The sequence below is a fragment of the Aquarana catesbeiana genome, linkage group LG04 (genome assembly GCF_042186555.1).
Source record: "Aquarana catesbeiana isolate 2022-GZ linkage group LG04, ASM4218655v1, whole genome shotgun sequence".
Classification (NCBI taxonomy): Eukaryota; Metazoa; Chordata; class Amphibia; order Anura; family Ranidae; genus Aquarana; species Aquarana catesbeiana.
In genome coordinates this window covers 659,670,040-659,684,638 of record NC_133327.1, presented here as the reverse complement: position 1 = coordinate 659,684,638, position 14,599 = coordinate 659,670,040, and the positions used below count along the sequence as shown (strand labels likewise).

Sequence of the window (14,599 nt, the reverse complement as noted above, 5' to 3'; positions counted from 1 at the left end):
ACATGACAATGAGGACACTGTACTCCAATGGCCTCCAGAGTCACCAGATCTCAATCCAATAAAGCACTTTTGGGATGTCGTGGAACGGGAGATTCGCATCATGGATGTGCAGCCGACAAATCTGCAGCGCATGGCGATGTACGTCGGCACAATGGCACGGCTGGGCAAATGGGTGTACAGGTACGTCCCCCCTTTAAATTGTGGGCGCGCGCCGGCCGCATATTCCGTGACCATGCCTATGGACTCTATGTCCGCCGGGGGCCCGCGATTGTGTCACAGAGTGGCAGAATGGGGAGATGCCCATGTAAACAAAGGCATTTCCTGTTCTGCCTAGCAACGTGACAGATCTACTGCTCCCTGTCATCGGGAGCAGTGATCTCTCATGTTGTAGTGAGCCCCCCCCCCCCCCAGTTAGAATCACACCCTAGGACACACTTAACCCCTTGATCTCCCCCTAGTGTTTAACCTCTTCACTGTCAGTGCCATTTACACAGTAATCAGTGCATTTTTATAGCACTGATCGTTGTATAAATGACAATGGTCCCAAAATAGTGTCAAAAGCGTCCGATGTGTCCGCCATAATGTCGCAGTCACGATAAAAATTGCAGATCGCCGCCATTACTAATAAAAAAAATAAATAAATTAATAAAAATGCCATAAATCTATCCCCTATTTGTAGACGCTATAACTTTTGCGCAAACCAATCAATACACGCTTATTGCATATTTTTTTAACAAAAATATGTAGAAGAATACATATCGGCCTTAATTGAGAAAGAAACTATTTTTTTTTTTATATTCTTTTTGGGGATATTTATTATAACAAAAAGTAAATAATATTGTTTTTTTTTTTTTTTTTTTTTAATTGTCGCTCTTTTTTTTTTTATTTATAGCGCAAAAAATAAAAAAAACGCAGAGGTGATCAAAAAGCACCAAAAAAAAGCTCTATTTGTGGGAAAAAAAGGACGTCAATTTTGCTTGGCTGCAACGTCGCACGACCGCGCAATTGTCAGTTAAAGCAACGCCGTGCCAAATCGCAAAAAGTGCTCTGGTCAGGAAGGGGGTAAATCCTTCCGGGGCTGAAGTGGTTAAAAATCGCTTCCTGCCCACCACGTGCTGTGACTAATTATAATGAATGAAAAATTCCCTGAGGTTTTGGGTGCGTAGCAATCACAATAAGGCTAGATTCACCTCTCTGCAGTTAGGTGTGTTTTAGATGCATTTAAAGTGTTAGTAAACCCACAACAGTAAAATCAGTCTGTATTTGCAGTAAAGCATGCTTGTTATACTCACTGTGGAACCCAAGGGGTTAATCCTCTGCATTGTGTAAAAAGGCTGTTCGATCCTATCTTCTCTGAGCCCCCCCCCCCCCTTCTTCCATGTCTCCAAAATATAACCTGATATTTACAGAACCAGGGGATAGGCTGCACATTGCTCAGTTTGGTGTGTATTGCTTTGGTGTGTTTATCTTTTCTTCTTAGGAGAGTGCAGGTGATCAGCACAGGGCCAATCAGCACTGTCCAGACAGAAGGACAGGGGTCCTGCATTCTCATAGGACAAAACGTGGGAGAATGAAAACTCCTCTTACAAGCTTTAACCAGACACTGACAGAAGTCACAAGACTGCTATATACTGCTGATGAGAAAAGGTATTTAGCCGTTTATATTTACTAAAATAATTGCACTTCCATGTTCTGTGGGAGACCAGATCTAGTGAATGCAAGATCCTGAGTTTAGTAACACTTTAACATGGGTTATTAAACCATACGAAGGAAACACATTGCTGAACACAGCACGATTGATGCAGCACTAGAATCTATATAAATGTGAATGTAGCCTGAAGGTATAAAGTTCTCATCTTGTGTTGGAATGTAAAGGCATCCACAAGACAGCAAATGACATCCACCTGCTTCATCAATTTTAGATAGGACTGCGACAGGACTGCTAGTCTGAGTGATCCCAGATGGAGCCAGCCTTTTATTGTAGGAAAGGGTGCAAGAAGCCCTGTACTGATCTCTATCGATACTCCCCCGTGCAAAGTCACAGCTTGAAGCTTCTACTCTGCTTCCTTTCACATCTCCCTCCAACCTCTCTCCACTCGTCAGTTCTATCGAGGCTTCTATCGAGAGCAGATGTGCAGGTTTATGGGCAAACTATTTTATTGCTGGTATTTTTTAAGGTTTATGTCTATATACAGACTGTGGAATGTAGCTGTCCATACATAAGTGATCCAGTCACAGACCAAAAGGTATACAAACACGCAGGTTAACATCAGGTGATGTTAGCAAGTACAGCAAGTGTCAGCCATCTCAGAAAACAATGGACATTGGCTGGAATGCATTCAGATCACCTTCACATCCTCTGACGCTCAAGCCAAATTGTCAGGTTTAGAAAAAGAAAGTAAAGCTACATAAAAGTGGAAAACAAATCTTTCATAAGTATAAGAAATTACCATTTTAAACCAAAAATTCCTGCATAAGCTCAGGTGTAACCGTCCCTATTTATATTGGAGTCCTAGCACAAACCTTGCACACCAGTTTGTCAAATACTGCAGTCCTCAGAAAACTCGATTATCAGCAGGTCTTAAACAGATTAATGAACACTGCACCAACATGGCTTTACCCCTAAAGCAAACACTCCGGTCTTATTTGACAAATTCAGTATTATGGCTACCATTCATTGGCAGCTCGAAATATGGCTACAACATAAAAACACCCCCCCCCCCCTAGACTTTGGGTGGATTAGTGGAGTGAGCACTCACTAGAGCAAACGGTTTAGAAGAGAGACACCCTTCTACTACACCTTGGGTCAACCAGATCATGAAGAATTGAAAACCAAATATGGACAATAAAGAGAATCTGTCATTTTGCCCATTCAAGGCAGCCAATCTCTCGGACAGAACAATGTCCAAGAAGGTCACTAGTCCAGTGTAAGCTTCAACACAGAACCCACACAGGGTTTGGACTCTTAAGCCCCGTGTACACACGGGAAGAATGTCGGCAGACATTTGCCATTAAAAATAAAAAAAAAAAAAAAAAAACAGCAGACATTCTGCCACGTGTTATGTTGGTCTGTCGGACATGCATGCTGGAAAACCAGCAGCCGATCGACTCCCAATCAGAGCTCCCCCGCCAATGGTGGCGAGCGCTGATCGAAGTGTTCTGGTGGGGGGGGGGGGGGGGGGGGGGGGCGTCCCTCTGTCAGAAAACAGCTCAGCGGGGGAGATCACTGCACTTTTTTCATGCAAAAAAAACAAAAAAAAACGTAGTGTGTATCCGCCTTAGATTGTAAAGGTTCGTATTATTTTTTTTTTTTTAAATAACATGACTATACTTGCCTCCTCTGTGCAGTGATTTTGCACAGAGTGGCCCTGATCCTCCTCTTCTGGGGTCCCCCCCCGCAGCACTCCTGGTTCCTCCTTTTCTCGAGTGCCCCCACGGACAGCCGCTCTCCCTCGGGGCACTCGTGCGGGCGTGCTCCCAAGGTACTGCTGCTGCGTCCATTGACACAGACAGCAGGACTCGGCCCCGCCCCTTCCTGTGTCACTGGATTTGGTTAACAGCAGCGGGAGCAGAAGGTTCCTGCTGCCATCAATTTATCCAATGAGAACCCGAGACAGAGGCTGGAGCGGCTGCACTCGACCCCGTCGCTGGAACGATCGGGTACAGGTGAGCAAAAAGGGAGCTCTGGGGGGGGTTGGTGGGGGTGCTGTATAACTAAAGGTTTTTCACCTTAATGCATAGAATGCATTTAAGCCCTTGCCGGAGATAAAAATCTGTGGGTGGGCAGGTGACCTATTAAAACAACCTGTCACACTGCAGTATTCAAGATTTAAAAAAAAAAAAGCGACCAAAGTTTTGGTATAGAAGGCATGGCAGTAGTGTAATGTGTCTACATCCTGAATCAAATCCATTTTTTTTTTTTTTTTTTTGGAGTTTGCTATGCACTGGAATAGTGCAGGCTCAACAACTCTTTGCAAGGCTGCACTGTATATCGTTGCTGCCATTCATTCCGAATAGTATCCCAATGAACACACAGTATGCATTGCAAAACAGATCAAAGCCACGAGGCATCACATACAGTATTTTGCTCGATGCGTTGTGGTGAATTGCCAAAAAAGTACCTTAAGTCTTTTTCATAACTTCAGGTTTGTTAAGAGTTATTTGATAACTGAGCTGAAATAATTACAATTTGTGGAAACGCCCTTGCAAAGTTATGAAGAAAGCATTAAAAGATAAATTTTTTTTTTAGACCATACTGCTCTTCTGGGTCACAGGAGTGCACTTACTTTTTCTCTCCTGTGACCCAGAATCAGCTGATGCTGCAGCATGGAGGGGAGTTTAAATAATGATATTTGAAGCGCTTCACAATGTGCATGAAAATGAATATATAAGAATAAATATAAATAGTAAAATAAATCCAGCGGTGAGTAAAAATTCCTAAAAAATCCAGCAATCAAAATAGTGTAAAATTATAAAAAATTAGTGACACCAAATGTGTAAAAAAAATTCACATAAAAAATAAATATATAGGGATGTATTCAGAAGGTTCAATTATACAGGTGTAGAATCCTGATTGGTATAGAGCTTTTGATCACTAGCAAAGCTGTTTAAAAACACTTGCTTAATCAAGGTGCTCATTGACCTTCATAGTAACAATGTGCTTTTTGCTTCTATTCACAACCAATGTGAGAATCATAAACAGGCAGATAAGAGAAAAAACCAATCATTGTGCAATAGTTAGGATACCAAGGTACACAGGCAAACTTCAATCCACTCACGTGTGCCTTATAATGGAGGGGAGTTTGTTTTATTTATTTTTTTTAAACTTCTCCTTAGGCCCCTTTCACACTGCCGCAACTTGAAAGTCGCGCGACTTTGCTGCGATATCAGGGAATGCCTGTGTAAACTTGAGGTCTATGGACCTCAACACGCATCAAAGTCGGCCCAAAGTAGTACAGGTATGAATGGTAGTCATTGGAAATCATGGGGTACGACTTGTCATGCGACTTTGCAGGCCCCAGTTGCACAAGTGTGAAAGGGGGGCCTCAGTGGAACTTCACTCTCCCAATCAACATGATGCTAGCATTAGTAGATAGGAAGGTATATCGTATTTACTGGCTTTAAACTTTTTTTTTTACATTTCTTCAGTTACTTTCTGGTTTCTTGCCTAAGCAAATGTCGTCATTCATCCCAGGAGTCTTCAGGAAAAAAGAAGGAGGGGTTTTCATAACTAAACACTCTCCTGCCTGCATGCCTGAGCTAAGGGCAATTTGATTCCAGGAAGTAAATGCTACATGAATCTACCCTTACTCAAAATGGCCACCAGCCAGAAATGCAAGGGGGTATTTTTCAAAATGATTTCATAACAAAATAAAGCGGACATGGATGGGGGATTTTGCTTTGAATATTAAAAATGAATTAAATAGCGTTATTGGTTTCTGGTGCTCAGATGCAGTGAAGATCTGCTTTGAATACATTAAGCAATAAAAGTTTTCCACTGCAACTATCTTTTATGTCACTTCTAAATGAAGGTTGTGTATTTTTATAGCAATGACTGATCCTCAAATATAGAAAAACAATGCAAGAAGCAGCAGCAAGAACAACTGACATTGGGAGTGATTAGATGAGGCATTTATGACACATTTCTGGCAGGGTGGATGTAGTCGGGAGCTATGCATCAAATTCGTGAAACCCGTCTGACATTTACATTGTGGTTTCTGACAAATTCACGTAGCTCTTCTAATAGTTTTTAGAGGATTTGGCTATAGCTGCAGAAAACTCATAAAAAAGGAAAAACCTCCATATCGTTGCTAAGAAAAGTGGAGTATGTTAGTTGTGTCGCATCTTTGTGACAAAATTGATTTTTATTGTGTATTTGGATTTCATCTTTTATTTCTTCCTCACCTTTCTTGACACGGTAGAGCATGGTCAGGGTCTCATCTGTTGTAAGCGCCGTGACATGTAAATTGTTCACACTGGGCACCTGATCAGCCAGTGCGGTTAGTTCATGGAAGTGAGTGGCAAACAAACAAAAGGCCTGGATTTTAGTAGAGATGTACTCGGAGATTGCCCAGGCCAGGCCAAAACCGTCATAGGTGGAGGTGCCTCTGCCCAGCTCATCAATGATGATCAGAGAGTTCTCGGTTGCTGATCTGTAAGATAAAATGATAAAAGACAGCTCTCAGCTTCTCTGTACAGAAAGGAGACGAATAAGAGAACATAGAGATAAGCGATCCTAAATCTAACTTATTTTTCTTTTGTGTTTTAAATGGGTTGTAAACCCTCAGCGTTTTTCACCTTAATGCATTCTATGCATTAAAGTGAAAACCCTCCCATCAATCAGCAGCGCCCCAGAGCCCCCCCTATTTACTTACCTGAGCCCCGTAATTCCCGTGACGGGAAAGAGCTCACCAGCTCCAGCCAGTTTCTAGTATCCTGATTGGATAGATAGCAGCGCAGTCATTGGCTCCTGCTGCTGTCAATCAAATCCAATGATGCGGGCGCCAGGGGGGTGGAACCGAGTCCTGCTGTCTGTGTCAACAGACGCAGCAGCAGGACACGGGAGCGTGCAGGCACAGATGTCCCATAGGAGAGCGCTTCTCCAACGGGACACTCGAGAAGAGGAGGAGCGCCGCGGCAGGAACCCAGAAGAGGAGGATCGGGGCAACTCTGTGCATAACCAACTGCACAGTAGAGGTATAACATTTTTTTTTTTTTTTTTTAAATAAAACCTGAACCTTTACAACCCCTTTAAAGTGAGCTTGAATTTTTTTCCATTTGGTGTAAGAACAGGTCAGCTTTCTTAGGATACTACACAGGAGGTTTCAATACCTGCACATAAAACAAAGAACATTTTTCTTATTGGTCTCACCTATAAAATTACTTAAAGTGGAGTTCCGCTTAAAAAAACAAAAAGTTAAAAGTCAGCAGCTGCTGACTTTTATTAAATCGGACACTTACCTGTCCCAGGGTCCAGCGATGCAGGGGAACGAAGCCCCTGCCCGTCTCCCCCTCCACACGGCGGCGCCAGCATTGTAACTGTGGGTGCCCAGCTGTGGCTTCACAGCCGGGCACCCACTGCGCATGCGCGAGCGGCGCGCGATTGGCCGCGCTATCAACTGGGACCTGTGATGTGTCCCAGATGATTGACAAGAGGGAGGAGGCAGAGCTGATCTTCCTTCCTGCGCTGAGGAAACTGACGTCAAGAGCCTAGGCGTTGAAGGAGGCGGACTACAAGGGACCCCCTAGCAACAGGCATTTAGAGGTGAGTAAAAAAAAAAAAAAAAAAAAATTTCTCCAAATGTTTTTTTTTTTTAATCTTTTTATGCACGCAAATGACTTTTTTTTTTGGGGTGGAACTCCACTTTAAAGCAGCTCTTCAGTCATTTTTTCAACTTTCCATCTATTAAATCTTCTGCCCTTGTTTTAACTTTGGATAGTAAAATTTTTTTTCTGGCAGTAAATACCTTATACAGCCCACTTCCTGTTAGTCCGGTAAAAAGCCTAGGCTTATGACATCATGCACAGCTCTATCACTCTCATGAGAATTTGCCAGGAAGGGAGGGGGGTGAGTCTTAAGAGGGCCAAAGAGCTGCAGAGCTCAAGGTGTGTGTTTTTATGTGTGTCTAAATCCAGGAAGTGAACAGGCAGCAACTTCAGCTGCCCACAGTTAAAATGGCTGCAGCCAGACTCAGTGGAGGGATATTTCTGCAGCATATTTGGTAAGTACAGAATCACAGTATATATAAAATAATATGCAAAGTGGTTGGAGGGAAGCTTCAGAATGGCAAGATTTTTTTTACAAGTTATGTGACCAGACTGCAGTTCCTCTTTAAATCTAATGTGGTGTCATGAATGAACAGCCATTACATTCACCCACAATTCCTTACACATACCTTCTGGCACAGTATACCCAGCAGATAACCACTTATAAATGGATTGTAGTAAATGTGTTGCAGATCTTTCCTCCTGTCAGTATGTTCACTGTCAGCAGAATCAGACTGGATCCTAGTGCTGGCCCTTCCCTTTCCCAGATGACTATTTGCTATTGGGGTGGGTAGCATTAAAGCAAATCTGTTGTTCTCCCTCCATTGGCAAAGCACAAACTTCTTTAACCACTTGCCTATTGGGCACTTTTACCCCTTCCTGCCCAGGCCAATTTTCAGCTTTCAGCGCTATCACACTTTGAATGACAATTGCGCGGTCATGCTACACTGTACCCAAACTACATTTTTATCAATTTTTTTCTACACAAATAGAGAAAAAAAGAAACGTTTTCATAGTTTGTTATCAAATTTTGCAAACAGGTAATTTTTCCCTTTCACTGCTGTGCGCTGATGAGGCTGCAATAATAGGCTGCAATGATGGGCACTGATGAGGAGGCACTGAGGGGGGCTGATAGGTGGCACTAATTGGCAGTACTGGGAGCACAGATTGGCACTGCACTGATCATCAGTGTACATGCCCCTTTTAGAGAAGCTGGTTATGGGCTCTCTTCTCATGCTGCCAGCATGAGGAAAGGAGTGCCGATAACCGGCTTCTATTTACATCCATGATCAGCTGTGATTGGACACAGCTGATCACATGGTAAAGAGCCGCTGATTGGCTCTTTACCTCAATCTGTGATCAGCAGCGTCCTCCGGACACTGATCAGAGCGTACTGCCCGGCCTCCCAGAACTAGCCGGCTGCGCTGTAGCCGTTAGTCAGCAAGTGGTTAAAGAATAATTCCAGGTGTAGTAGTTTTTACATAGGTCCAGCTTGGGCCAACGTAACTAACGTTTACCATACCTGTGGGATCCCTCTAAAAGCTGGCAATCACTGTAGTAGTCAGGGCCGCTGCTACCTCTAGGCAAACTAGGCAGCCGCCTAGGGCGCACTGCTGCCTAGGGCGCCTGGCCACTGGTGTTCCTACTCTCTTCTCTCTGCAGCAAGCAACTAAGTCTGAGCATCAGCGGGCAGCCGCCGCTCCATTTGCACATAGTGTCAGAGGCTCAGCGGTGGTGGAGTACTGTGTCGGTGTCCCGACTCCCGAAATAATGGAAGCAAGCATTCATTGATGGCCGCTGGTAGGCTGCATTTGATTGGCGCTGGTGAGGCTGCATTTGATGGGCGCTTCATTAAAAAGGGGTATACATGGGCAGGGCAAAGGGGGTGGAGTCAGGTGTGGAGGGGGGTGGCAAAATGTGGTTTCGCCTAGGGTGTCAAAAATCCTTGCACAAGCCCTGGTAGTAGTCCCCACTGCTCCAGTGATCTCCACTAGCTTATGGGTCCTGTGCTGAGCGGCTGCCCTGCTGCATTCCCAACACTTTGGTCCGCAGCTCAATACAGGCGCCATTCAGAGAATGCTGTGTATTTTCTTACTGAATCCAAATTGTCTTCCGAATGGACTAAGTGGAGAGGCAGAGAGGCGATATCACGCTTTCCACCTCATCCAATCAGAGAAAGCTTTGTATTCACTGAGAAAATGAAGCCGAGCATATGACGTGTGTACAAAATGCAACAGGGCAGCCGCTTGGCACAGAAGTGGAAGCTAGTGGAGATCACTGGAGTAACAGTGTCTACAAGAGTGATTTTCAGCTTCTAGAGGGGACCCACAGGTAAGGTAAAGGCATAGTTACATTGATCCAAGCAGGGCATTTTTGGCATAACTATGCCAAAAATGCCAAAACGTGGAGTTCTTTAAGTTCTCTACTACCTCCTAACATGACAACAGGTTCACTTTAAAAATTGTATGTAAACCCCAACAACAAACTCAACTTATTTGTTCTGTGCTGGTCTTCTAAGGATAGATTTTAAATCATTTTGTTTTATCCGTTTGAGAAGTGTGAAAAAAATACCTGTTGAGATCAGAAATACAATCAGTTTCTGCAAACTCTGCAATGAAGAGGGAGATGTGCTCTGTAGTGCTAAACTTCCTATCTTAGGGTGACAACTCTGCTTATGCAAACATACAGTACAATGACTGTTCCCACCCTAGGGCAGAAATTGCATTACTAGTTGGAAAAAACAGAGGTGAAGAAAAAAAAAAAGTAAAAAAAAAAAAAAATAAATAAAAAGCCTGAAAGAAACTGATGTAGCCACCAAGCAATGGTAAAATGCAACGAGTGACATTTTTTTCCTTGGGTGTGAGACAGATAGAGCTTTCTTTTGGTGGTCTTTATTCATCAGAGTTTTTTTTATTTTTAGCAAAAAACTAAACAAGACTGAAAATTTTTTGGGGAAAAAAAAAAGAAAAGTGTTTGTTATAAAATTTTGTAAAAAATAAATTTCTCCCTTTCAATGATGTGCGCTGATAAGGCTGCACGGACGGGCACCGATGAGGCGGCATTAATATGCAGCACTGATAGGCTCTGGTGGGCATCACTGGTGGGGCTGCAGTGATTATCAGCGCAGATCCCCCATCAGGAAAGCTGCCTATCATCTCTCCTGTACTCATGCTGACTGCACGCGCAGTCAGCATGAGTAGAGGAATGCCGGTGTCTTGCCGAGAAAGTTCCCTCGGCGGATAAGGACCCCCCCCCCCGGCCTGCGCAGTATGAACTACTATCAGCCGCTGGAGATCGCCGAAGCTAAAAATCTTCAATCAGCTGTACACGGCGCCTGCGCCCTAGGTCCAGGTTCCTTCCCCACCATCCAAGTGGACCTAGAGGGGGAATAAAAAAGAGCCGAGCGAAGCGAGGCCGTGCCTGAAGTGTGGCGAGCGAAGCGAGCCCGCCAGGGGCCCTCTTACAGGCGCCGTGTACAGCTGATTTTCACCTAACCTTCGGCTATTACCGCCGGATCCTACTGCGCAGGCGCAGTAGAGGGGGGTCCTTATCCGTCGAGCGTAACTTTCTCGGCAGAACACCGGTAACCGGCACTTTCTAATTACACTGATCAGCTGTGATTGGACATAGCTGATCACATGGTAAAGAGCCAACATCATAGGCTCTTTTCCATGGTCGAAGACACGCCACACCTCCAATCGCCACGCTGCGAGCCCCCGGGGTCACGCACGAGCAGCATGTCGCAAAGGACGTAATTGGAAATCAGGCCAGAACATTTAAACCACCGCCCACCCATCATTTTGCTATAAGCCGGGCGGGATGTGATTACATTTCACATGTTGGTAGAGTAATGCCCTGCACACATGATAGGCTTTTCCAACAACAAAACCCTGGATTTTTTTCCAAAGGATGTTGGCTCAAACTTGTCTTGCATACACACGGTCACACAAATGTCGGAAATTCCGAACGTCAAGAACAACACGTACGACGAGCCGAGAAAAATTAGGTTCAATAGCCAGTGCGGCTCTTCTGCTCGATTCCGAGCATGCGTGGACTTTTGTGCGTTGGAATTGTGTACACACGATCAGAATTTCTGACAAAAAGTTTTGTTGTCGGGAAATTTGAGAACCTGCTCTCAACCATTTGTTGGCAGAAATTCCAACAACAAATGTTCTATGGAGCACACACATGGTCGGACTTTCTGACAACAAGCTCACATCCAACATTTGCTGTCGGAAAATCCTATTGTGTGTACGGGGCATTACTCTTCCTGCATAGCAACAACTCTCTTTCATTGCAGGTAAATAATGGATTCCAAGCAGAAGCAGAGTGACATCATTGAGTTCTTGATGGAGTTGTGCAGACTGTCCAACATTAATGGTGGGTTCTCCCTTCTTTAAAAACTTTATCTGTGTTTAATAGTCTGGTCAGTGTGTCATCTGCATAAACATTCTGTAGCCTCCTGTGAATGTCAAAAAGCCTGCAATTCTCCTTCATCAAGTACTCATCGATGGCACATTTCTTCTGCTTGGAATCCATTATTTACCTGCGATGGGAAAGAAGAGGATTTACTATAGAGCAGTGGTTCTCAACTCCTGTCCTCAGGACCCACTAACAGGCCAGATTTTATTACCTTGGGGAGATGCAGACTAGAATACTGTAATCACTGAGCAGCAAATTATACCACCTGGGATGTATTTCAGTTATCTTGCAAACCTGGCCTGTTAGTGGGTCCTGAGGACAGGAGTTCAGAACCACTGCTACAGAGGAAGGGTAACTCCACATGACATTTGAGTGACCCAAGTTCTGTCCACTTTTGCATTACTTTCAGTAGAGCCCTCGTGCCGTCTCTCCTTTCTGTAGAAAAGTAAAGGAAATGGTCTCTGCTGCTTGGCCTCACATCACCCTTGATTAGCTACCATCTTTGAGACCCTTTGGCTCTGTGAAACCTATAGAATGGAGTGGGGGGGCCAAGTTGGGTGTGTTCAGTATTCTTTAGTCATTACTCCTAATTGAAGAGAATCTCTTGGCAGCATTTATACATTTGATTGACAGAAAGCTGCAGACAGGAGCTGACAAAAAGGAAGTAAGACATGGCAAAGCTAAACACATCATTATAAAATTCCAATGCTGTATATATTCTCAGCGGTGTCAGCAGAGTGACTGTACTGTAAGATCTCCTCTTATTCAAAGATGTTTAACATTTTGCTTCAGCAGTGAATGTCTTCTGTGACAGTATTCTACTACCCAGTATTCCCCTACCACTCTTTAATTAGGTTGAAGCTTTAACCTGGAAAATCTGTGATGGACACTGCAGGGGATACTCCACAGCTCTGTGAGATGTTTGGGGGGATTGAACAAGCAGGTTTATAGAAGGAGATATTTTGAACAGAAAATATAGCTGTCCATCAACCATAATAACTTGTACTTATTGGGCGTAGCTAGACGTCGGGTTCTGACAATGTCCCCTGTGCAATATGGATATTAACAAAGACTCCCATTCTCTGAGGCTTCATTTTTATTTATTTTTTTTATCTTGATCGACTCAGCTCTGCTTACATATGCATAAAAATGTTGTGGTCTTGGACTGTTCAGTCTAAATGCATGTCCCTCCCAGCAGCACTGCATGCATGATTACGGGGTAGATTACTAAAGGCATAAAGACTGCAAGTGCAGTTTCTCCCGAGCTTAGAGAAAATGGAGTACTGTCCGTGATTCTTTTTTTATTTGCAATCCAGAATCCCAACGTATCCCTTGCGTAAATGCCGACCTGATGGAAAATGTGGATATAACAGAGGAACTCGGAACAAATAAAAAAGTATCACGGACAGTACTCAATTTTCTGTCACAATTGCACTAATACGGCTTCAATAAGGTTAGCAAATGAAGGCAAGCTCTGCTGACCCCCAGTACCCAATCATGTGCAGGCAAAATTGTATTTTTTTTTTTTTTCTATATATTCCTTGCATGTGAATGGGTATTTTTTGCAAAGTGAAGCGTCATCTCATTTATTAAAAGCACTGGAGTAACTGAATTTACAAAGTGCATAGTCTATTTGCCTTTGTGCTCCAATCAACCCCTATATTGTCGGAGCGGCAGATGATCAAATCAGTCACCCCCCCCCCCCCATTCTACCCTCTCTTCCATAAGCATAATTCAAAACAGCAACTGGTATGCACAGAAGGATGGTGCAATGTCTTTTGGAAGACAATAATTTTTTGCCTTTCTGTAGCCTGGTCCCATATATCCCCTGTGGTCACAGAACCTCCCCCTCCGTAATTAGTGGATCGGCCTGGTGTCCGTCCCCGGAGGCTCCCTTGGTGGGAGAGGGGACATGTGAACCATGATATATGATCATTTTCATTCATTGCTGTATTTATAAATACAAATGCTAACCTGTATATGATCTTATTGTTACGAGAGCTGTATGGAAAGTGGTGGTCCATAAAAATCCCCTGAAGAAGCCAATGTTGATGAAACATGTAGGGATAGGACATCCATCACTGACCACCTCATGTATATGGATATTAAATGACCAGCAAAACCATTTATAAATATGCTCTGCTAACAATTTTATTGAACCCCACATGTATTGATGTTTTATACCTGTCTACTAACAAGGTCTCAGACCTCCACCTGGTCTGGACATGCGTTATTCGGGCAGAGTGAACTCACATAGTCAGTCCGCATGATCTCCATTCTTGGCTGCAAGGAATAGTTGTCATCAGTAGGTGTGGGGCAGAGGTCATTGACTCTGTCCGGCTGCCAGCGCTTTATCTGGGTAGTTTTTAACATTCCGGGGTTCGGTCTGCTGCTGGGCAGAATGGCCAATTGCCCCAGCTTCCTGAAGCTGTGGAGGCACTGTAGGTGCGAGGCAGAGGCCAGCGGCGCTCTGTCCTGTTGGCAGTGATTCAGCTGGGAGTAGAAGCTTCACTACATCAGCTTGTAGCTGGGCAGAGGGGCAGACTGCCCCGGCTCCCTGGAACAACCCAGGTGTCAGTGCTGGGCAGAGGTTAGTAACATTCTGCTCGGTTGCCAGCTCTTCTGCTGGGTTGGTGGCATCATGCTGTGGTGCCGTCTGCTCCATCTCCCTTACCCTCATCTGGCTGCTGGGAAATTAATGCCACCCTCTCACTGTGAGCCTCCGGAACTGCCACAGAAGTGGGGGCAGAGGTCTTGGACCCTCTGTCCCATGGCCAGCGCTTCAGCTGGGGAAGTTCCTTGTAACTCCACAGATGCGGCTGTTGGTGCTGGGCAGAACTCTGTGAAGTTTGGCAAGAGGCTAGCATTCAGCCCTCTCCAAAACCCCCTGCCCCGGATAGGTCTGTCACAG

At 44.4% G+C, this 14,599-nt stretch overlaps 1 protein-coding gene across 1 annotated transcript in view; it reads right to left on the bottom strand.

The window, feature by feature from the left end:
• Positions 1–14,599, bottom strand: part of MSH2 (mutS homolog 2) — a 177,574-nt gene that overhangs the window by 17,151 nt on the left and 145,824 nt on the right. Inside the window, exon 14 of the mRNA XM_073628513.1 lies at positions 5,905–6,152. Within this exon, the coding sequence (XP_073484614.1) occupies positions 5,905–6,152 (248 nt within the window). The remainder of the gene's footprint in view (positions 1–5,904; positions 6,153–14,599) is intronic.